At 43.0% G+C, this 22,061-nt stretch overlaps 1 protein-coding gene across 1 annotated transcript in view; it reads left to right on the plus strand.

The window, feature by feature from the left end:
• LOC103260611 (ran-binding protein 17-like) overlaps window positions 1–20,457 on the plus strand; it is a 35,830-nt gene extending 15,373 nt beyond the window's left edge. Inside the window, exons 3-5 of the mRNA XM_008058248.2 lie at window positions 14,629–14,727; window positions 16,585–16,712; window positions 19,232–20,457. Coding sequence (XP_008056439.1) covers window positions 14,629–14,727; window positions 16,585–16,712; window positions 19,232–19,328 — 324 coding nt within the window. The 3' untranslated portion in view covers window positions 19,329–20,457. The remainder of the gene's footprint in view (window positions 1–14,628; window positions 14,728–16,584; window positions 16,713–19,231) is intronic.
• Window positions 20,458–22,061: the final 1,604 nt, after the last annotated feature.

The raw sequence follows: 22,061 nt of genomic DNA on the forward strand, positions 1-22,061 counted from the left end.
AAAAAAAAAAAAAAAAAAAACAATGTGCAGGTACCACTTTTTATTTGTCCTTGGGGGAAAATAGCCCTGCTATTTGTATCTATAAATGTGAAAAGTATCCTTTCCCAGTGATTCTAAGCCCAAGACTTCCATTCATAAGATAATTTGATTTTGAAGGCCATGACTTCAGCCAGATTACTGAGATCTCTCCTAGTCCCGTCCATGTGTTTTGCCTTTCTTAGCATCCCTTCTATGATAAGCATTCTAAGATCATAAGCACTCACTGGACTAGGTGAAGGCATGGTGTGGTGCGGATTTGATTCTTGGTCCCAAACTGACTTTTCTCTCATTCCTCCTGCGTACTTTAGACATTGCCTTGCAATGGCAAAAATGAAAATAAACATAACAATATCACAGAACTGGATAATTTATAATGAACAGAAATTGTATTTGGCTCACAGTTCTGGAGGCTGGGAAGTCATGATCAAGGGGTTGCATCTGAAAAGGGCCTTCTTGCTGTATCATCTAATGGAGGAGGGAGGAAGGGCAAGAAAGAGCAACAGAGGGACTGAACTTGACCTTTTATAAGGAATCCACTCCTGAAATAATAACATTAATGAGTCACGAAGATAGAACCCTCATAGCCTAATCACCCCTTAAAGGTTCCACCACTTAACACTGTTGCACTGGGGGTTGTTTCCAGCACATGCTTTTTGGGGACACATTCAAACCATAGCATCTCATAATTCTTCCATCAATATAAAGTCTTCACATCTAATATCTCTCCTAATTCTCAAAATAACCCTAATGGATAGATAAGGCCAACACGGGTATTTTTTCCCAGTGACTGTATGAGCGAACTACACAGAGATTCAGAGAAGTGTGAAATAACTTGTCCAAGTCACACAACAAGTAAATAGTGGTACCTAGATTATACCTAAGGCTTATCTCTAGATCTCACAAAGTTTTTACCACACTAATGATTCCAAGGGCCTTAACCTACTCTTCCTTCCTGGCATTTCTTCTTGCTCTTTTATTCCCGTGTAAGGGAGCGAGCAGAGTGTAAATGAGGAGATACCGTGTAAGGGAGATAGCAGGGTAAATGAGCGGCATCGTGAGTGGTAGGGGAAGCTCTCTGAGCTTGAAAGAATGGCAAGATATAAAGTGAGGATTGGCTTAATGATGTTAAGTATGTGGTTCACATACTTTCAGGGCAAATTTGATGATTCACAAAGTATGAGGGGGACCCAAAAAATGGAATTATTTTTGGAGGATGGGCCCCTTAGAATCCAGGCTTCCCTTGCTAGATAAATGTTCTAGAAACCTACCAGCATCAGTGTACCAGCTAGCGTTGTTGTAAGAGACTGTTTGGCTTCAGTGAATTTTTCTTGGAGATTCTTTCAGCATCTTTGCCCATTTCATGATGAGTGATTTACAAGCGCATCTGCCCAGACTGTGCTCGGTGTTCAGCAGTTTTCGACCACAAACGGCATGACTCCCATGCCCCACCCTCCCTATTCACCTGATCTCACCCCAGAGACTTTTTTTGTTTGTTTGTTTCCCTGGATGAAAAACGTCCTCAAAGGGAAATATTTTGCCAGTGTGGAGGAAGTGAAACAAAAAACTGCAAAAGCACTAAAAGGCATCAAAATAGATGAGCTCAAAAATGTTTTGAGCAGTGGAAAAAGCATCTCGATCAGTGTATTGCATTAAACAGAGAGTAATTTGAAGGTGATGAAATTTAAACATGTAAGAATAAATACACAATTTTTATAAATAAATTCCAGGGGTTTTGGGGTCCTCCCTCATATAGTGTGCAAAAAATGTGAGTCCAGCCTTGATAGTAATTTCTCTCTTTTTAAAAATTTATTTATTTATTATAAAGATGTGGGATACAATTCAGGGTTAGTTATACAAACATTGATCATGCAGGTACCTTTGTTGATGAGGTATGCCCCTCCCTCCCCTAGCAGTTTTCTTCAACTGCCAGTCCCAACCCCCCTTCCCCTGACAGTTTTCCAGTACTGCCAATCACTTTCTTATGGCATTATAATTGTTCAAGGTCACCTTATGAGTGAGAACATATGGAACTCAGTTCTTTGTTTCTGTGATAAATCACTTAGTATGATTGACTCCAAATCCATCCAATTTGCTGCAAAGTCCATATATTTGTCCTTCTTTATGGCTGTATAATATTATATTGTGTATATGTACCACATTTTTTTTATTCCAGTTCAGCTTCGATAGGCAACATGGTTGGTTCCACATTTTTGCTATTGTGAATAGAGCTGCAACAAACATACATGTTTGTTGCAAAGATGCAGGTATCTTTTTTGTAGAATGATTTGAGTTCCTCTGGGTATATTCCCAATAGGGGAATTGCAAAGCCTCAATTCCTCAGCCAACTCACCTTTGACAAAGCCTCTAACAATAACCACTGGGGAGAGGAGAACCTATTCAGTAAATGGTGCTGGGAAAACTGGCTGAACACATGCAGAAGATTGAAACAGGACCCCTACCTATCACCATACACAAAAATTAACTCTAAATGGATCAAAGACCTAAACATAAAACCTCAAACTGTAAGAACCTTAGAAAATGCAGGAGACACTCTTATGGAAGTTGGAACTGGCAACCGACTCCTGATCAAAACCCCAAGTGCCCAGGCCATAGGAGATAAGATAGACAAGTGGGACCTCATTAAACTGACAAGTTTCTGCAAAGCCAAAGAAACCATCAAGAGAGCAGGGAGACAGCCCACAGAATGGGAAAAAATATTTGCCAACTGTATATCTGACAAAGGCCTAACATCTAGGATCTACAAGGAACTCAAACACGCTGAAAGGAAAAAAACAGTCATTTCTCTCTTAACTCATGGAAAGTTTAACCAGCAGCAACATCAGCAGAGCTATGAGTTTATATAGTATGTTGTGGAAGACTTCTTGTTTGTTTGCAATCCGATCACTGTTTGAAATACAAGGTGGAAAGAAGTTCCCTAATCATCTGACCTTTCTTGAATTAATGCTGCCTCTTATGCTTTGCAACCCAGAAGAACTCTTGCTTACTAATTTTGTATCCCTTGTCATGCTCAGGAGAATATAGATTGAGTGCTGTCTGACTACTGAAATTTCATCCTCCTTTCAAAATTTTTTAATTGCAAATGATCTGTATTTGTTGAGGACTTTCTATTTTATAGCAATCAGAGCAACAAGTTTTGCGGTCCACATTCCTGACTTTGAATGCTAGTTACACTATTTGCTAACTTTATGTCCTTGGAATAGTCACTTCACCTCTTTGAGGCTAACACCACCTCAACCAGAGGAATTCTATAGCTTACTTGAACTGGTCCCCAAGATCAGATAGCTGAACCACTCCCTCCTGCGGTCTCAAGCCCAAACTTCCCAAGACTTAAGACTCACTGTCTTAGATTCTCTCCCATTCCATCACTCCCTCAGCCTACCCCATAATCTGGAACATTGATAACATTGAAAAGGAAAACGTTTGAGTACATGCTTAGTTGAGGTCCTGTGAGCAAAACATGTCAAATAAACTGCCAAGAAAGGACAGTCATGGAAAGTGCAAGGCCTGCAGAGAAGTCTCTTAGGCCCCAAGGCAACCCATCTGAAAGAAAGCCCTAAGCAAGAGCTCTGTGTTCATACCATACTTACTGTGGTATCTCATTTTAGGTGATGCAAACAAGTCCACTCAGGTCAGGGAGCTAGCTAAAAGCGTCAACTAGAGATGAGTTGTATTTAGGGGTTTCTCTGAAACTATTAAGGTTGGAAGGAGATAACTTGATGGATGAACAATAGGAGATTAATAAATATTTGGGCTACAAGAGTTCCTTAAGGCCACAAAGACCAAATTTTTTTCAATTCTGTACCAACAGTGCTCAGCACATAGTAAAAGTTCAGAAATTATTTGAGCAGTGAATAAGTGTGAGAAATGAAGGAGGGAAAAGGTAGGAGGGAAAATCTCTAGCACAGTACGAGGCACATAGTAAGTACTCAGTAAGTACATGTTGGCACATGCACACCTAACTCATAAGAAAAGCTAACAACAAAATATTATTGACTTGAAATGGACACAGGTAAAAGAAACCTTGTTGTTCATGTTGTTCCTCCAGAGGCCTGGCCTGTGTTTGAGACTGCACTTAAAGGCAGAAGTTCCACCCTAGGCCATTATATACTCTTATACCACAAAGGCAATAAGCCCTCCCTCCCTGGCCATCTTTTTTTCTGAGCCCCCTGCATTACAGAGAGGCTAGAAACAAATTGACAGAAATCTGGAGGAAAGTAACTCAAGTGATTTAGGAGAATGGAAGGGCTGGCTTATGGGGCCAGATTAAAGAAGCTAAATATGTATAGCTTGCCTAAGTGACAACTAAATGGGGCATTTGATAAGTCTATAAATACTTGGAAGATGTAAATGCCAAGGAGGAAAGGGAATTACTTAGCATGGCACAATAGAGTATTGGCATAATGGAATAATATTAAGAAAGGGAAAATGAAGGTTGAATATCAATAAAAAGCTTCCTGACAAAGAGAACTATTCCTGACAGTGTACACTATTAAGTTATGTGCCGTGGGCCAAGGGAACTAATGGCAGTGCCATTTCTCAGAGTATTGGCAACAGAGCCAGCAAGACAGGAACTGAGAAGTGTCCTCCTGACTAAGGTTCAAGATCCAAGCAGGTAACCCTCTGTGCTGGTGGCCTCCCAGCCCTAGAACAGGAAGAAAGCTGCATCTTCTAGGGAGAAATCAGACAGCTCAGGCCTCTTAAGACTCAGACTCTGTGGAGAATGGTTAAGCCAGCAGTTCACTACTACATCACTGCCAGGAAGATTCATTCAACTTTAATGGCACCCCATTTCCTGCAGGGTAAAATCCACATTCTTTAGCACATATTGCAGGCCCTTCATGAGATCTGGCCCCTGCCTACCTAGTCACCCTCATCTGCCACCAGTATTCCCCTCACATCCTCTCCAGTCCCACAGAACTGCTGACCCTTCCCCAAACACTTCTCCAAACCTTTACACCTGCTTGCCCTTCTTCCCACCTGGGTTACGTGTCAAATTTTGCTTATTCTCTGCAACAGATTCAAATATCACCTTCTCCCTTCCCTGCCTCCTCTACCCCTAGACAGGGCTATTCAGCCACCTCTGGTTTCTCAAAGCCTCCTGTGCAGTCTTCTGGTTATGACACTTACTATACTGTTCTGTCATTGTTTCATACAATGACAGAACAGTATCTTCTCCTCTACTAGATTGTGAGCTCTTTGAGGGTTGGGACTGTGGCTTGTTCATCTGAATGTTTGCAGGGTCTGACACAGAGCCTGGCCTAAAGTTGGTAGCCAGCAAAATTTGAATTAATTGAGGAATGAAGGTTTATTCCCAGCACTTTTAGTCACTATTATTTCTTGGGCCCCTGTGTAATTATTAGGGGCAGAGCACTTCCAAATCTCAGAAGCATCTCTGAATCACCTCTGTGGCCTCTTGGCCAGTATTTCTGTGCCTTAGAAGCTTAGACAGCTACAGATAAAAACTCTCAATCTGAAAGGCAGTATGCCATCCTCAGGGTTTTAAATATTAACTCTAAACTAATATTTAATGGAAAGTACTTCTGAGGGACCCCATGAAGTGTTTGCAAGAATATTTTTCCCCCATTTGAAAACATATTGAATATGGTAAGTAAATTAATCCTCCTCTGATAGTTATGATGATTTTTAGATCCATCTAACCAAATCCTTTCAGGAAACCAGAGCAAATGTAATGACAGGTGAAAGGCAATGAAACTTTGAACCTCCAACTATAGGGATAATACATTTATTACGAAATACAATATTCATTGCACTCTGCTTTGATGACCACATGAGATGCCCTCGTGCCATTATGCCTATGTTGTTTAGTTGTGAAATATGATATTCATTGGCAAACGTTGTGATGACTGTTCAATAAAACAATGTGCTGTTTCCCCACTCTCTTCCTTGATTTGGAATGACCTCAGGTAGGGTCACTTTATCACTGAACATTTAACATAAACATATACTTGTGGTCGTCTCTGTCATATTTATCTGTGTACACTGTCTAGGGTTAATTTCATTGCTGCTTATCCCCAAAGTTCATTGTTCGTGTTGTTGGAAGCAGCCCCCTAAACTGCAGCCACCTCTCTGCTGCATGTGACATTTCTGGGGCATTCTGGCATCCTTCCTTCTCTTCATTGGAGGTCTCGAATTTAAGGCTATGCTCTGTAGCTTTAGTATCTTTCTGAGATTTTGTTTCTTAGAAAGACTTCATTGGGAAGAAAATGGGGTGTGCAGTCAGGGATGCTGACCTTTTCTCTGCCTCTGCTACCACAGTCTTGTGAGGCCATGGTCTTTTCAGACTTGTGCAGTAGTATCTAAACTTGAGAGTTACCTCGCATCCTGTATTTGTTCATGATTGCCGTTCTCCAGAACCGAATCAGTTATGGCAGATTTCATCATGTCGCTTCCTCCTTAAAATCCTTTGAAGACTACTTTTTATGTACTGGCTGATTCATTTCTGTGTTTAGCTTGGAATAAAGGTCTTTTATAGCCTGGACCCCACCCAGGCTTCTGTTCCTCACCCTCAGTTCTACTCCCTGCTACTCAGGTCTCTCACCAGCCTTCTGTATATGGGCTGTTCTTTCCTCAAACATGCCAAGCTCTGTCTCCAGGGCCTTTCCTCATTTTATTTCCTCTTCCTAATAAATTCTTCTTCCTGGGTGATACCATTTGCACTTTTGAAGACACAAATTAAGTATCACCTTTTCTAAGAAGATAGACAGGTATTTTTTAGACAGACTCAGACACATGTGCCTTTGTTACTCTCTCTTAAGCCTGCACACATATGTTTGTTATTTTAGGGCAGCCTCAAAGGCTCGTATTGGTTCTAGAACCTGGCTGTGTGTCAGTCATTCGGTAAGTTCCATAGATTAGAAATAAAAACGTCACTTGAATAAAAATTGGGAGGAAATAGCTTTGGAGTAGAAGGCTGTTCCTCAACTTACAGATTTTCCCAACATTCCTACCCAGAGAAAATTTAGATAGTATTTTGACAAGTAATACTTAATTTTTACATCAAATTGAGAAGTGTTCCGTTTGATGTTGGTGAGAGAAGAGTGAGAAAGTGTTTCCCAAATTGTGCTGAGTGGCAAACCCTGCAGCCTTCCAGTGCCCCAGGTTTTCTGGTTTTATTTTAATGCAGCAAGCTGCTTTATGAGATCTGCAGCCACTTGAAATATGATTTACCACTCGTAAAAAGTTTCAAATGGATAATGAAGATTCAGGAATGAGACTTGCAGTGTAGTGTAGTCAATTTTGTTGCTGTTGTTCTCCAGTACATCTCTGTCATTGAAATGAATTATTTATTATAATTTATTTCAACCATGGAAAATAAAACTGTTTTCATCGTGATGTGTGCAATAACATTCAGAATAGACACATTACATGCAGTACTCTCAATTAATTAATCCTGAAGCTTCATTCTAACTTTATCTTCTTTCTTATAAGCCAGGAGACGGGCAGGTAATTCTTTCCCCAATAAACTATGATTAAAATGGATGTTTTGAGAACTAGGGGTAATGTTGGTGATGGAGCAAATTGAAACAACAGCAAAACTAGGTTGTGTTTTTCCTTAGATTTTACAGTGGTTGGAAGAGTTTTTAAATGTTTGAGGCAATTTGTCACTTGGACCAAAAGCATCCCTTAACTTTCTGTAAGAAGGGGGTGGCAAAGAAGGGTTTTAGACATAGAAGCATGCAGTACTAATATATGACCAAAGTCAACTGAGTTTCCTAGTCAAGGTGCTTTTGAGATAAGAAGCTAAAGCTGTTTTTTTTGTTTGTTTGTTTGTTTGTTTTTTCAGAGCAAGGCTAGCATTGTGCAAAGGCCAAACAGGAAGAACTCTCCAGTGAGTCCAGGGGAGAATGGGTCACCCATAATTGATTGCAATCTTGTTCCTTTAGAAGAGAGGAACACCCATCTTGCATTCCATTTTTTTTTCCTTTTTTGTTTAAAATGCTGAACCAGACACAGTGGCTCATACCTGTAATCCCAGCACTTTGGTAAGCCAAGGCGGGAGGACTGCTTGAGCCCAGGAGTTCGAGACCAGCCTAGGCAACATAGTGTGATCTCATCTCTATTAAAAAAAAAATTATCCAGGTGTGCTAGCACGCAACTGTAGATACTCAGGAGACTGAGGCAGAAGGATCACCTGAGCCCAGAAGGCCAAGGCAGTGGTGAGATGTGATCATGCCAGTGCACTTCAGCCTGGGCAACTAAATGATATTCCAAATGAAGAAAAAAAGAAAAAAAGCTAAATGCTCCTATCATAAGGCAACAAAACACTATAAGCACTTAGGAATATGTATAGACATTTAAAATTTTAATGCAACTTAGATGGTAGGGCTTAGTTAATTCAGACAGGAAAAATATAACTAAATGTATGCTTATTTGTCCATTATGTTCATTTTTCATAACATTCCACTAATATCACATAGGTAGACAGCAAAGAAAACAATTGATTCCTTTTCCCTAAAGATGACTAGTATCTAATTTGAACTGGATCACATTTCAATATCTGTTATGCACGTGGCCTCAGGAGCAGCACTTGGTAATGATAGAAACTCCCCTATTTCCACAAGCACTCAAAATCTGGAAGCTTTTCCTCCTTCAGCAGCATTCAGATTCTGCCTGGTCCTGTGTCTCCAGCCAGGGCATGAGGCATAGGCAGAATTGCTGTGCAGATAAGTAGAAGATTTTTCTTATTTTTCAAGTCCTAGGGCACTATTCAAGCACTCATTTTTTTGTTAGTTTGTTTGTGTTCTGTTTTTTTGTTGGGTCCAGTCTTCCCCTTCCTATCTTACTGGCCTTCTGAAAAACCAATTGCATGTGCCAGATGATTCCTGAGACCCAAAAGCTGCTCTTGAGAGTCTGTGCATTTATTATTGGTTCTTCAAAACATCACCAACTCATTATATCAAAATCAAGGACATTTAGCTTAGCCAGAAATCCAGGTAACTTTGTGTCCTATCCCTCTTCCGTTAAGGCAGACAGATTAACAGATGAAGGTGAACAGATTAAGCACACCGTTCCGCAGTATGTGCCCTCCTGTCTTTTCCTCCATCACCCTAACCCTCTGCCCCCATCTAGATCTAGGCCTAGGGATGCTTTGTCTCTGACCTCTCACCTTTTCTTTGGCCTTTTTGGTCTGTCTTTCCTTTGTCTAAACCAAAGCCTCCATCTCAGGCCTTCCTTTCTGCCACCTTTTGGACAAGATAGATTACTCTTGCCCCATTCCCATGATACGTTTCTCTGCTCACCAGATAGCAAAGCTGCAGGATAACTAAAACATGCCGCCCTGCACAAAGAGGCTGGGAGAGAGAGGGAGGGAGGAGCTGCAGTTCCCTACATACATTGAGGATTTGATCTTTATAGGTCTTTATGATACAAATGGGGAGCAGGAACTAGTAGATTGATTTTTTTCTCCATTTTCTTAGACTTTTATAGAATACTTTTTAGTTATCTTATTCAGTATGCCTGGACATTAACAATGAAAAGTACTCAATGTATAAGGAATATTATAACTAAAAGGAAATTAGCTTAATTTACTAATGTTTTCTATGATGTTAATTTAAATTGCTGTGTATGTGGTGCTGTTGGTAGGAGGAAAACCATTATTTTTATAAAAATGTTCAGTGGACTGTTTTCCAGAGATAATCTATTATTAAGTCTGCTGTATTCATCTTGAGAGTCTGGAAATATGTTAACCAAATTTATAAAAGCTTTAGGTGAGAGCAGGAAGGTCTGCTGAGAACTCTCCAGGAACTACTGCCCTGAATTCTAATCACAGGAATTGTACTTGCTACCTGACATATCTGCGGGTGTGGAGCAACTGAACAAAGGAGGGGTACATGGGAAACCTAGCCAGGAGGCCCCTTCCACTGATGGTGGAGAAGAAGCCATGCCCAGAAATGAGCCTTACCTCTCACACCATCAGTCCTCCAGATGTCTACAGTAGGAACCAAACTGCCTCAGTCACCATGGCTGGTGGTCCTGGTCCCCACACAAAGACAGCGAGATGGTGGCAGGCCGTAGGCTGGTGTGATGGACTCAGGCAGACCTACACTTATATCCTGGTTCAGCTTCACATCCTGGTCACTGCAATACCTTGAACTGGTTACTTACTTGCTCAAGACCTCAGATCCTTTGTCTATAAAACGGGGATAATATGTGCTTCCCAGGGTCAGTCAAGGGCTAGTGACAGCATGTGTAAGTTCCTCATGGAGTGCCAAGTACCCAGAAGCCTCTCCATAAATGACAGCTCTGATTATGTTGGATAGTGAGAACATAGCCTACTCTTAGACAGAAGTGCTTGTCATTAGGAAAGATGTGCCTCAGCCTTTGGCCTGTACAACCTGAAAGCCCCCATGAGGGCTCTTTCTGGAACTGACTCTAGGCTTGGAGGAGCTCTCAGTCTCTGCACACAAAAGCAAGATCCTTGAAAATGAATAATGTGTTAATTCAGATATTTAACTGTTTAGGTTTTAACCATAGATTGAGGCAAGAACGTCTCTGTTCTCTGTACAGGGACTTTCAACTCTTTACCTCTTGATACTTATTTTGATAACTTCATTCATCCTGTCCCATTCATTTATTTATTCATTTATGTATTCATTCTTTCATTAACTATTTCCTCAACCTCTGATGGGGGCCAGAGGCCGTGCGAGGCATTGAGGATACAGCACTTCAGGAATTTGCAGACTAGTCTCCCCACCTCCACTGGTACAGATATCACCGTGTACGCACTCGAGCTGGCCTTTTCCATCCTCTCAGCCTCTGCTTGTGTCTCTTCAGCCATCCGCTTCTAGACCACTGAGCCTTCAACTTCATTAGAAAAAGTACAGGCACACTGTCTAGCTGTAAGACATCCAACACAAACCACAACTTTGCTTATTCTGCCTCAACAGGCGATAGAGCAGGAGGAATCTGAGGAAAGCATGTCGTTACCACCTTGCTGTAGAGAGCATGAGACCAGCACATGGGGTAGGACAGCCCCATTGACTTTACACCGAGCTTCACATCCCAAGTCAAGGTAGAAGAACAGGAGAGGAGCTGGAGGGGTCGCATAACATTGTTTTGTTTCATTTTTCAAGGCACACATTTGTAGAGCAATTTGTGTCTTATTTAGAATTACAAGTTTCAGAACAACAGAAATGCTCTAATTCAAAAGCCTTACTAACACACATGCCAGGCCAAAAAGGGATGCTTTCTGTGCTGTGTCCTGTTTTAGCTGGGTGGGTGTGTGTGTGTATTTTACTGCAATCTTCAATGAAGTGAGTTAATTGTGAAGAGACTATAATCTCATTTATCTGCATCTAATCAGGACATAAATTGGGGTACTTCACTGAGCCAAGAAATTCCATTAAGTTATCCCAGGGAGGGTAACCTCAGAGGAACAGTATATTGAATGCCTACTATGTGACAAGCACAATACAAAATGCGTGATATGTTCAAAGGAGGTCACTTCTCACAGCAGGCCTTCTGAGAAGTTGTTATAGTCCTCTACCTTATATTTAAAGAGATAGTTGCTCAGCAAAGTAAAATGACTTGTCCAGTATTCCAAGTCAAGTGACAGGGCCAGATTTGGGCTCAATTCTGATGGGCTCCAAGGCTTGTCCCTGCTACACCATATTGACTTCTCTTCATTGAGTGAAATTTCCTACAGAACCCTGCCCAAGCCGGAGGGAAGGATTGAAGGAGAATGAGGAAGCCCCTGAGGCCATGTGGAGTGTGGTTTTCCAAGTTGGCCAAGTCACACAACCCCCCTTCCTAAGTGGGCCCTGTTACTGGTTTGGCAGAAGGCTGCTGAGGGTAATGCAGTGGAAAGCGTATGTTTTCAGACACAAGCCCTAGAAAAGGTAGCCTCAGTAGCGCATATGTGAAATGGGCACTCCAGTCACCATGGTAGCAGTGTTGGAAATGCGTGGAGGTGAGGGAGTGAAGCCTCTGCTCACATGGCTGTTCCTTGTGCCAAACGCTGATGGTGCCTTGTGTCCCCGTGGGAGGTGGGTGATGAGAGCTGTCTCCTTTCAATGTTCATTGATCACAGAGAGCCTCCCACCAGAGATTTCCATGACCTGGGCAGGGACTCTGCACTTGAATCAGTATTCTTCCATGCAGGGTTCTTCCATGCAGGGTTCCTTCTCAGAAGAGATTGGCCATGGATTGAGCAGTTTCCCCTGTACTCTACTCTAGGATTATTAGAAAAAATAATTTTGGAAATGGGCTGCCATGTCAATACCATTTAAGCAGATTTGCTCACTAATTTCTGTATTTCCAGAAGAGTAAAAAAGAAAAAAAAACACCCATTTTAGCCAACTTTATTTTTAGAAAAGTATTTTATTCAAACATCCCCTTACTTATTACAGACATAAATACATGCATTCAGACAAATGAATTCACGGGAGAACCGTATAAAGTAATTGGCACATCACTTCAAGATGCTTTGTCAGTTACTGGAGGAATTTGGTGCCTCTAACTTTAATCTTTTCCATTAAAATATCCATTCTGCCTTCAGATATGAAGCCCGTAATATTTTAGACTGCCTCTGTGGATCTGTTAGCTTTGCTTGTCAATTTAATTTGTGGCTCTATGACTTCGGGTGGCTTGTTAGTTTGTACATGAAAACATGTGGTCTGCAAATGATGTTTAACATTCCAGGCTTAAGACCTAGCCTCTTCCCAGAGTGACTGGACATACAATACATATGGAATTGGCATATTTCGTATGCAACCAGCCTAATTGTAATGGTGATGATGATGTATGGAATGGCAGATGTTCAGAACTGCAAAGAAGCTCGCTACTGTTATTATATACCTTAAGTGTTATAGTACTTTTACTCTTTGCAATACATTTTATATGCACTATCTCATTTGATTCTCAGAGCTTCCTTGTGCTGGATTATTTCCCTCTTTATGGTTAATGAAACTGAGACACCGAGAGAGAGGTTTAGGAACTTGTCTAAGACCACAGGGCAAAATGGATTGTAAAAAATTGCCAGAGAACAAAACCAGATGTGTTCCAAACAATCCAGGTCACCAAAGCTCCGTTAGGTGTGCTGTGTGTCTGTGCCTAATAATTACCATTTCTCCTGCCCTCCTTTGGGGAAAGGAGCTCTGGAGCTATGGGAATAGAAGGGCTTAGACGTGGGAGGTGCAGAGTCCAAGAAGCAGAAACTGTATCATCAGCTCCACATAAATGACTGTAACCTGCCTCACAGCCACTTGCGTAGACTATTGGAGCAGCCTCATCCCCGGACTCCCTCCTTCCATATCACCTGCACAGTATCCTACTTGTCTCCAGAGGATCCTACATGTCACCAGAGATCTTTTTTAAATGCAGATCTGAGCATGTCTCTCCATGGCTGCAGACCCATCACTGGTTCCCCACTGCCGTAAGGATGAAGCCTAGAATGGATGGTTTTGCAGTCTGGTCCTAGGGTTTCACCCTGGCCAATCTCTCTTCTCTCCTGCCACACTAAGTTCCTTGCCTTTGCAGAACCCATTGTATTCATCCTCACCCTCCATTTTTCCTGCTTTCTCTGCTTAGAACACATTTATGATGAACTCCTTAAATGTCACCTTCTCTGTGGAGTCTTCCCTGACTTCCCCTAGAGGACCCAGAAGCGTCCCTCTCCCCCCGCATGCCACAGCACTTTTCCCAGCCCTGTTTCCTGTTATTTCTCTTCTGGGTTGGTCTCCCTCAAGAGGCTTGAAACTACCTATGGGGAGAGGCTGTGGTGAATGCCTGTATTCTCTTACCTCTCCTGTGAGTCTTACAGACTTTGAATGTAAGAGAATTAATGAATAATGTACATATATGAGGGCATGAAGAATGAATGAGAAACCTTGAACAGCCTGTGCCAGCAGGAAACCTGATGTTCCAAGGTCAGATGGAATGAGACCTATTCCCCTCTCTCTCTGAGTGGGACCATGGAGAGATGTTGTCCCTGTGTCACATGACCTCTTAGGTGAAATGAGAGGCAGACAGGAAGGTGAGCTGGGCCTTTGCCCGGCGCCCTGGCTTAGAGGAAAGCATATCAGGATTGACTAGGACTGATCCTCTTGGCCCAGTGAACTCTGACTTCTGCCTACCACAAGGTTCTCACCAAAGTTTTTTGTTTGTTTGTTGTGTTTCTTTTGAGTCAGAGTCTCACTCTAACGCCCAGGCTAGAGTGCAATGGCACGCTCACAGCCATTACAGCCTCAACCTGCTAGACTCAGGTGATCCTTCTGCCTCAACCTTCCAGTAGCTGGAACTACAGGCGCATAGCACTACGCCCAGATAATTTTTATTTTATTTTATTGTAGAGACAAGATCTCGCTCGGGCTGGTCTCGATCACCAAAGCTTTTAGCAGTGGCAACTCTTCCACGAGACTGGAGGTCGGGGGGGTCTTCAGCAAGAGTTCCTACAGGCAGCATCATAGATTTTCAGAGTCTAGGCCATTTGGCCAGGAAGAGTCCTCACAGCTATTAGCATACTGGGGGATGGAATTTAAATCCATGAAAGGCCTGGAGTAGGGGGCACTCTGAGCCAGGGCATCCCATCTTCATGTGATTGTCTTCCAGATGATGTCTGTCCTCATGAACACCATTGTCTTTGAAGACTGTCGGAACCAGTGGTCAGTATCCAGGCCTCTCCTGGGGCTCATCCTGCTCAATGAGAAGGTAAGTTGGGGCAGGGGGTCACAGGAGGGGGTCCCTGAGAGGAGAGAGAGGCTATGCACTAGGCTGAACTGTGACTATGAAGGACAATGGAGCAGAACCAATTGAGTTTCAGCTGGGACTCTGAGAATTCTGTGACAAGGTTATATTCCCAGAAGGCCCTTCCCCAAGGCCTCAGATCTTCTTCAGTCAAGCAGAGTCCCCACTCACTGTGTAGGTTGTTCACCCAGTAGTGTTTCAGGCTTACTCTCACTCCCCTCCCTCTTTTCCAGGGAAATTCTGAGCAACAACACTCACTGCCTTCTCCCTTGGCCAATTTTTGTATCTGGTATCCCCCATTGCCCTGGGTGGTGGCAGCAGTCTGTCAGGGATTCCTGCACAGAACCCGTACCCTTCATCTGGGGGGCATGAGACTCCCACTTCTTAAGTGTACTCACCACCCAAGCTGTCTCCCCAGCCTCCCCAGCTTCCTTCTGAACCTACCCTTGTCTCCCCAGCAGTCAGTAGGAACAGTGCATTACAGCCAGGGAGAATGAATTGTCTGTACAATAAGACAGTACTGGGAAAAAAGACAGTGAGATTAGAGGCAGCTGCATGCATTAAAATTCAAACTAAAATCCCAGCCTTGGAAGGAAACTAATAGAAGAAGAAAATATATCAAAAAGAGAAGAGCTGTCTCATCATTCACCTGTGCTGAAGTATCCAATTTTAGCCACATTCAGTAGCACTGTCATTCATCTTCCCTCGGTGTTATTGTGATTTAGATCCAAGCTCTATAAAGGAGAGCAGTTCTTTTAAAATGATTGAGAGGGAATAAGGGCAAATTCGGTGTTTAGAAAAAGCTTATGACATCACAGTATTATACTTTACCGATGGAGGCAATATTCCACAGTTTGGGGCGAAAAACTAATAATTTCCTACTTGGTGTGAGTCACCGCGTTATTCTGAAAGGGAGAAATAAGTCGTTTTGCGCATTCCCAATCTTGTTCAAGAAGACAGTGTGGTTTAAGTATAGTGCCTCTGATATATGGTATTTAAGTATTAGTCTGACTACATATTAATTATGTGTGTTTTTTGATGTGAGCTGTTTTAATGTATGATAGAAATTAAATATCATGCTTTTTGGGCTTGGAAGGATAAACACATGACTGGCAAAATGTCTCTGTGCTGAAATTAGGCTGTTTCCAATGGTTGGAGCTGTGTTTAACATCAGAACTTGTGTTTGTATAAAAGCCCACAGACCCCAGCAAAGAAGAAGGGGCGTGTGACCAGGTGTGACATTTTTCTTGGTGCCGGAAAGCTTTCCCCAAACTAACCAAGCCCCACCAGGATCCTGCCTCAGTGAAGCAGACCCATCCTAGCCCCCAAGAAAGAGATTGGAACAAAGCCTGGAGTTTTCAAGGAGTGATTCACTGCAGCCAGGAAAGATGATGAGGCCTGAGGAAGGACCCTTGGCCTTGCCTTCAGTCACCCAAAATGTTCTCTGGGCATTTCTGGTTAAGTTCTTCTCTTCAACCTGGGGAACCTTTCCTCTCCCTGCCTTTCTGCGAATGGTGGAGATGAGAGTCAGGAAGACCATGTGTCAGGTCCCACAGAGGAGGCACAGACTCTGTCCACCTGAGCAGTGGCAATAGAACAATTATGGCAAGCAGTTTTTATGAGAAGCAATAAAAGAATGTACACCTAGGAGTGCCTGTTGCTTAGATTTTCTTTAAGGGCTTGAAGTTCCAAGTGACCCTGGCCAAAAACTCCTCTGAACATCAGGGAGCCCTAGAGGATCGGAGCTTGGCTAGCCACCCCCCAACAGCTTTCTTAGGCCAGGTGTGGAGTCGGCTCTGACACAGCTCTGTCTCCCAACAGTGTTTCAGTGAACTGAGAGCGAGTCTGATAGACAGCCAGCCGCTCCCCAAGCAGGAGGCTCTTGCCCAGTGCTTCAGGAACCTGATGGAGGGAGTGGAGCAGAACCTGTCCATCAAGAACAGAGACAGGTGAGCCCTGCCCAGTAGGCATCTTGGGGGGTGTAGACATTCCAAGTGTGTTGAAAATAACGGGATTGTGCCTAACACAAGTCCTCTTCTGTGGATATAGCTTTTCTATGACACCTTGTGACACTAGACTCAACTCAGTTCCATTCAGTAAATACAACTGTGTATCTGCTTCCATCTAAGCGTCATGCTAGGCACTACACAGGGATGCAGAGATTAGTAACATGGAGCCTTTGCCCTTAAGTAGTCTATAATTCAACAAGAGAGATATGAAAAATAACTGTAATTGAAAAGATCAAAAGAAGGAACACTCAGGTCAGCTACGGAAGATGAGGGAAGGCTTCCTGGCACCAGAACAAACAGGCTTTGAGGTCAGACAGACCCTAGTTACAGCAGAGGAGGATGACTGTAGTTAACAGCATTGAACTATACATTTCAAAATAGCTATGAAATGACAAATACATTTATCCATGTGATGGACACCCTAATACCCTGCCTTGATCATGACATAATCTACGCATGTACCCCACAAATGCATGCAAATATTATGAATCAATTAAAAAAATTTAAAAAGAAGAAAGAAATGTCATCCCTGATCTTTGCAGACTGTGTGGCAGTAAGGCAGTTGACTTTTCTGCTCCTCGGTTTCTTCACCACTAAAAAGCAAATGACAATAATTGATTGTGATGTTTAAAGGACAGAATGTAGTGAAGCATGGTAACTACACATAAGACCCACAGTAAATTACTAGTTCCTTCCTCTGCCTGTTCTTTAAGAATGCTTGGTGTCAGCTGGGCTCGGTGGCTCAGCCTGTAATCCCAGCTGAGACGAGTGGATTACCTGAGAGGGAGGCCGAGACGAGTGGATTACCTGAGCCCATGGGTTCAAGACCAGCCCAGGCAACTTGGCGAGACCTCGTCTCTACAATAAGTTTTTAAAATTGACCGGTAGTGGTAGCACAAGCCTGTAGTTCCAGCTACTTGGAAGGCTGAGGCGGAAGGCTCACTGGAGCCCAGCAGGCTGACACTGGTGTGGCTGTGAGTGTGCCACCACACTCCAGTCTGGGCTACGGAGTGAGACTCCAACTCAAAAAAAAAAAGAATGGCTGGTGTCTCAGTTGCTAATGAAATGCAAATGAAAGGAACCTGAACTTAACACCTAGGCCTGAATTCATTCATTCATTTGGTTCACAAAACTTTACTGAGAATCTGCTATGTGCAAGCATTGTGGTTACCAGTGGTAAAATACTTATTCAAGGCTCCTGCCCTCACAAAGCTTACATTCTAGTGGAAGAGACTGGCAGTAATGAATGACAGAGAAAGAAAATGTGTTCAGGAAAAAACTGCTTGTGTCATTCTTTCATAAATGTGGTAGAAGAGATGCTACATCATGTGAAATGTAAACCGTCATCATCCTAATAACCACAGGAAATCCTGGAGTTGCCAGCCTGGGTTTTGGTAATACAAGACCATGTCAGATGGGATCTGCAGACATGTACTCATGGCTGTTCAGTTCACTCTAGGATCCTCTGTCAGGCAGAAAGGAGCAACCTCCAAAGCCAGCAGAAGAGCCTTAGTGAATGGGGAACCCTAGGTATCTTGAAGGGTACTGCTTCCCTAAGGCTTGGGAATTTGACTGCTGCCTCTTGAACTGCTCTGTAAAATGGAGTCAGGCAGCCCTCCTAATTTAATGAGAGCAATCACCAGCAAGGGCTGTTTTCCTTGTGCCAGGCACTGTGTCAAGTACTTACAGCATTGCCTCCATTGACTCAGTCCTCGCTTTCTACAATCCCTTGAGGTAACTACTTATATCAGATGCCAAGACAAGAGAAGCATTCATTCAGAATCACCTAGCTGATAAGTAGTAGAGACAGGATTTGAACCCACATGGTAAACACAGTGCCCCCTCTTTTTCATCTACTGAATTGAATTCCGTCTTCTCTTGTAATGATTACATGAGTGTATATGTAAACTCAACTCAGTGCTTGGCACATAAACTTTTGGTTCTTTTCTTTATATTCAATACCATCTATAATTTGGCTTTTTTTTTTTTTTTTTTTTTTTTTTTTTTAGTCAGAATCCCACTCTGTCACCCAGGCTGGAGTGCAGTGGCACTCTTACGGCCACCCACAGCCTGGACCTGCTGTGCTCAAGTGATTCTTCCGCCTCAGCCTTCCAAGTAGCTAGAGCCACAGGCATGTGCCACCACGCCCAGCTGATATTTTTTTATTGTATAATTTGACTTTTTAAAAAGTATTTCAAAAAGTAGAACCAAAAAAATGCACCCCTCAGAATGGTCAGAGCGGATTTGGTGGTGACCTTTGTTTTCCAGGAAGGGAGAAAGGGAGGGTGGCAGAACTGTAATGACTGTGAAAGTGGCGCCAGAGGAGCCCAGCTGGAGCCTGGATCCTCCCTCAAGAGGGGCCCTCTCCGAGGTCCTGAACCCCACAGTGGCCTTGTCATCCAAAAGTTCATACAGGCCTGGCCTTCCCACTGCCCTAACCTTTCTTCCTCTTCCCACAGGTTCACTCAGAATCTGTCCGTGTTCAGAAGAGACATGACAGAGGCTCTACGCAGCGATAGCAGCACTGAGCCGTGCAGTCTAGACATGATGAGCTGACCTGGCTTTCCTGACTATGTGCCACACAGCCTTCATCAAAAGACTCTTGAAGGTCCAGGTCCCAGGACAGGGATGTTGGCTAGCCCAGGGGAATCTATTTTTCAAACAAACAGGCAGCAAAGGCTCTACCTTTTTATAAGTCTGGCTTAAATATAAGAATGTATAATAGTGCACAAGCAATGTAAATTCAGTCTTTGCTCTGAAAAAGCAAAGGATGTATTTTCAGTCTTTCTATCAGATATTATCTTTGTTCTCATAATGCACTGAAAGGATGTAGAAACAATAACCAAAGAACATAATAAACCAGGTTTGCGCCTAAGTGTGTACTGGTTAATGGTTCTGCAATCAGGGTTGTCAATTTGTTGGAGATGCAGCCTTCAACATGGGTCCTGTATTGAGATGAATGCCACTGGAACCTGTTAAATTAGTAGTTGGTTGTGAGTCAGAAGAAGGAGCATTGGGAACGTGGGGCTGTGAGCCTGAGAGCACCACAGAGCATCCCCCAGGACTGCACGCAGGCCTCCCTGCCTCAGCTGCTTCTGATAAAGTTGAGAGACAGTAACACAATTAAATGACTTATAAACAACATTTGCTTTTCACTGGCATAAATCTGAAGTGGTTCAGTCTAGAAGAATTAAGCTGAGCAATTACTGCCTACAGAGATATTTCTTCAGAAGTACTCCTGTAGCCCCCATAAGACATTCTCAGAGGTGCCAGTGCCAGTCCTCTGCATCCATTTAACTCAAGAGAAGTTGGAGGTAACTATTAGATAGAATATTTGAAGCAACTCTGCCTTTTCAGTTCACCCAAAACAGTTCTAGGTGCTAATGTTCAGGTTTTCAGAGGACGAGGAACAGCTGGTTTCCATCCCTCTACAAAAACTCATTATTGTTGGGATTGTGGCTTATCCTAAACCTAGAACATGAAGAAGGCCTTCACAGATAGTGATATGCTGAAACGAGGCTATTAATTCAAAATTGTCACTGTCAAGTGGTTTTTGTGTTTCACAGCTTTGTTGTTATGGCTCAGATGTATAATAAATATTGTGCCTTTTATTTCTGATAAGACATGAAAAGTTGGCCCTACTGTTGAACAAGAAGTAAATCCACAGGCCCCTGTTATAATCTCATTCCTTAAACTAGTGTGTCTTGAAACCTTTCTTGATAGTTGAGTTTTACAACAGGCTTGTCATATAAAAGCAGAGTCACCCAAGTTTATCTCAAAATGTTTGTCTTCCATGTGTGAAGGAATTCAGGAAGAAATGTATCATGTACGGGATTACTACTAGTATTTAATGGATAAATAAGCTTTGACCTTAAACTATATTTCATTAGAAATGAGAAATATAATTTTCCTTGAGAAAGCAAATTCTGAATTCTGTAGAATATCAGATGTTCAGAGAAGTTTGACAAGAATTTCTGTTTCTTGGGAGCTTATAACTGCACACTCATTTCACAAAAATGTGTTATAGAAGGCCTATTTCACTTGCAAATGTCTAGTGTTTGAAAGCACCATATCATTTGCATTAAAATGCTCATTTATAAAATGTGCACTTGCTTCTCTGCCACACTGCCAGAGGTCGCCTGGTAGTTTCATATGAGCCAAGAAAGGCTTCATCAGACCTGGCCTTGGAGCGCAGTTCTCTAGGACTGGTCAGGCCCGCCCACTGCTGATGTTGGCAGGACCTGCTCGTGATCCTGGACTTGAGCACACTGTGAGGCAGCATACTTAGACTGGAGCAGACACAGCAAACGTTCGTCAAGCATCTCCTGTGCCATCTGCATACATCATCTCTCCCAGTCCTCAACAGTCCTAGAAAAGTAGACAGTATCAGTTCTGCTTTGCAGATGAGGAAACTGAGGCTCAAAATGGTTTATAACTTACAGAGAGCACATAGGCAGGATTTGAACCCAGATCTGTCTCACCTCAAAGGAATTCCTGGCCTCGTCCAAAGAAGACCTGTATTTCAGAAAGGCAAGTCAAACAAGTTAAGATTTAGATCCATTACCATTCGGTTTTCAGAACTCTGTTGTTATATAACAAGTTACCCCAAAACTTAGTGCTTAAACAACATTTATTGTATTATGGTTCCCACAGGTCAAGAATTCACAGCTGGGTCCTCTGCTTGAGGGTCTCTCTCAGGGTTACTGGCCAAGGCTGTGATCCTCTCAGGGCTTGCTGGGTCAGGGTCCACATCCAGGCTCACTCATGTTTGTTACAGGGTCAGCTCACATGAGTTGTTGCCTCAGTTCCTCACCTAAGGGGCCTCTGCACTGGCGGCTCATGACGTGGATCTTGTGTCAGCAGAACCAGGGCCAGTGCAGCAGTCTGGGAGGTAAGGTCACTGTCACCTAATCTTGGAAGGGCCCTCCCACCACTCCTGCTATATTCTGTTCATGAATAAATCTCTAACTCTGGCCCACACACGGGGGAGAGACTTCTCAAGGAACACATCACTATGGAGGCGGGGACCACGGGGAGCCATTCTCAGAGCTGTTGGCCACAACTCTCTCAACCGGTCTTTGCTGGAGAGGCTGAGTTTGGGCTAGAAGTTTTCTTTCTTGAAACCTAGAAAGGAATCCTGCTTTTCCTTCAAGGGCCAAGTTCCATTCTGAACACTTCTGAGGGAAAGGAAGGGGGAAGCTGGGACCTTTAAGGCTCACATGCACACTCATGAGAACTGGTTTGGGACTGTGCCCCACCCCCAAGCCGCCGGAGTCTGCCTTGGTGAGG

Source organism: Carlito syrichta, unplaced genomic scaffold, assembly GCF_000164805.1.
Source record: "Carlito syrichta isolate Samal-C Ts95f unplaced genomic scaffold, Tarsius_syrichta-2.0.1 Scaffold303268, whole genome shotgun sequence".
NCBI lineage: Eukaryota > Metazoa > Chordata > Mammalia > Primates > Tarsiidae > Carlito > Carlito syrichta.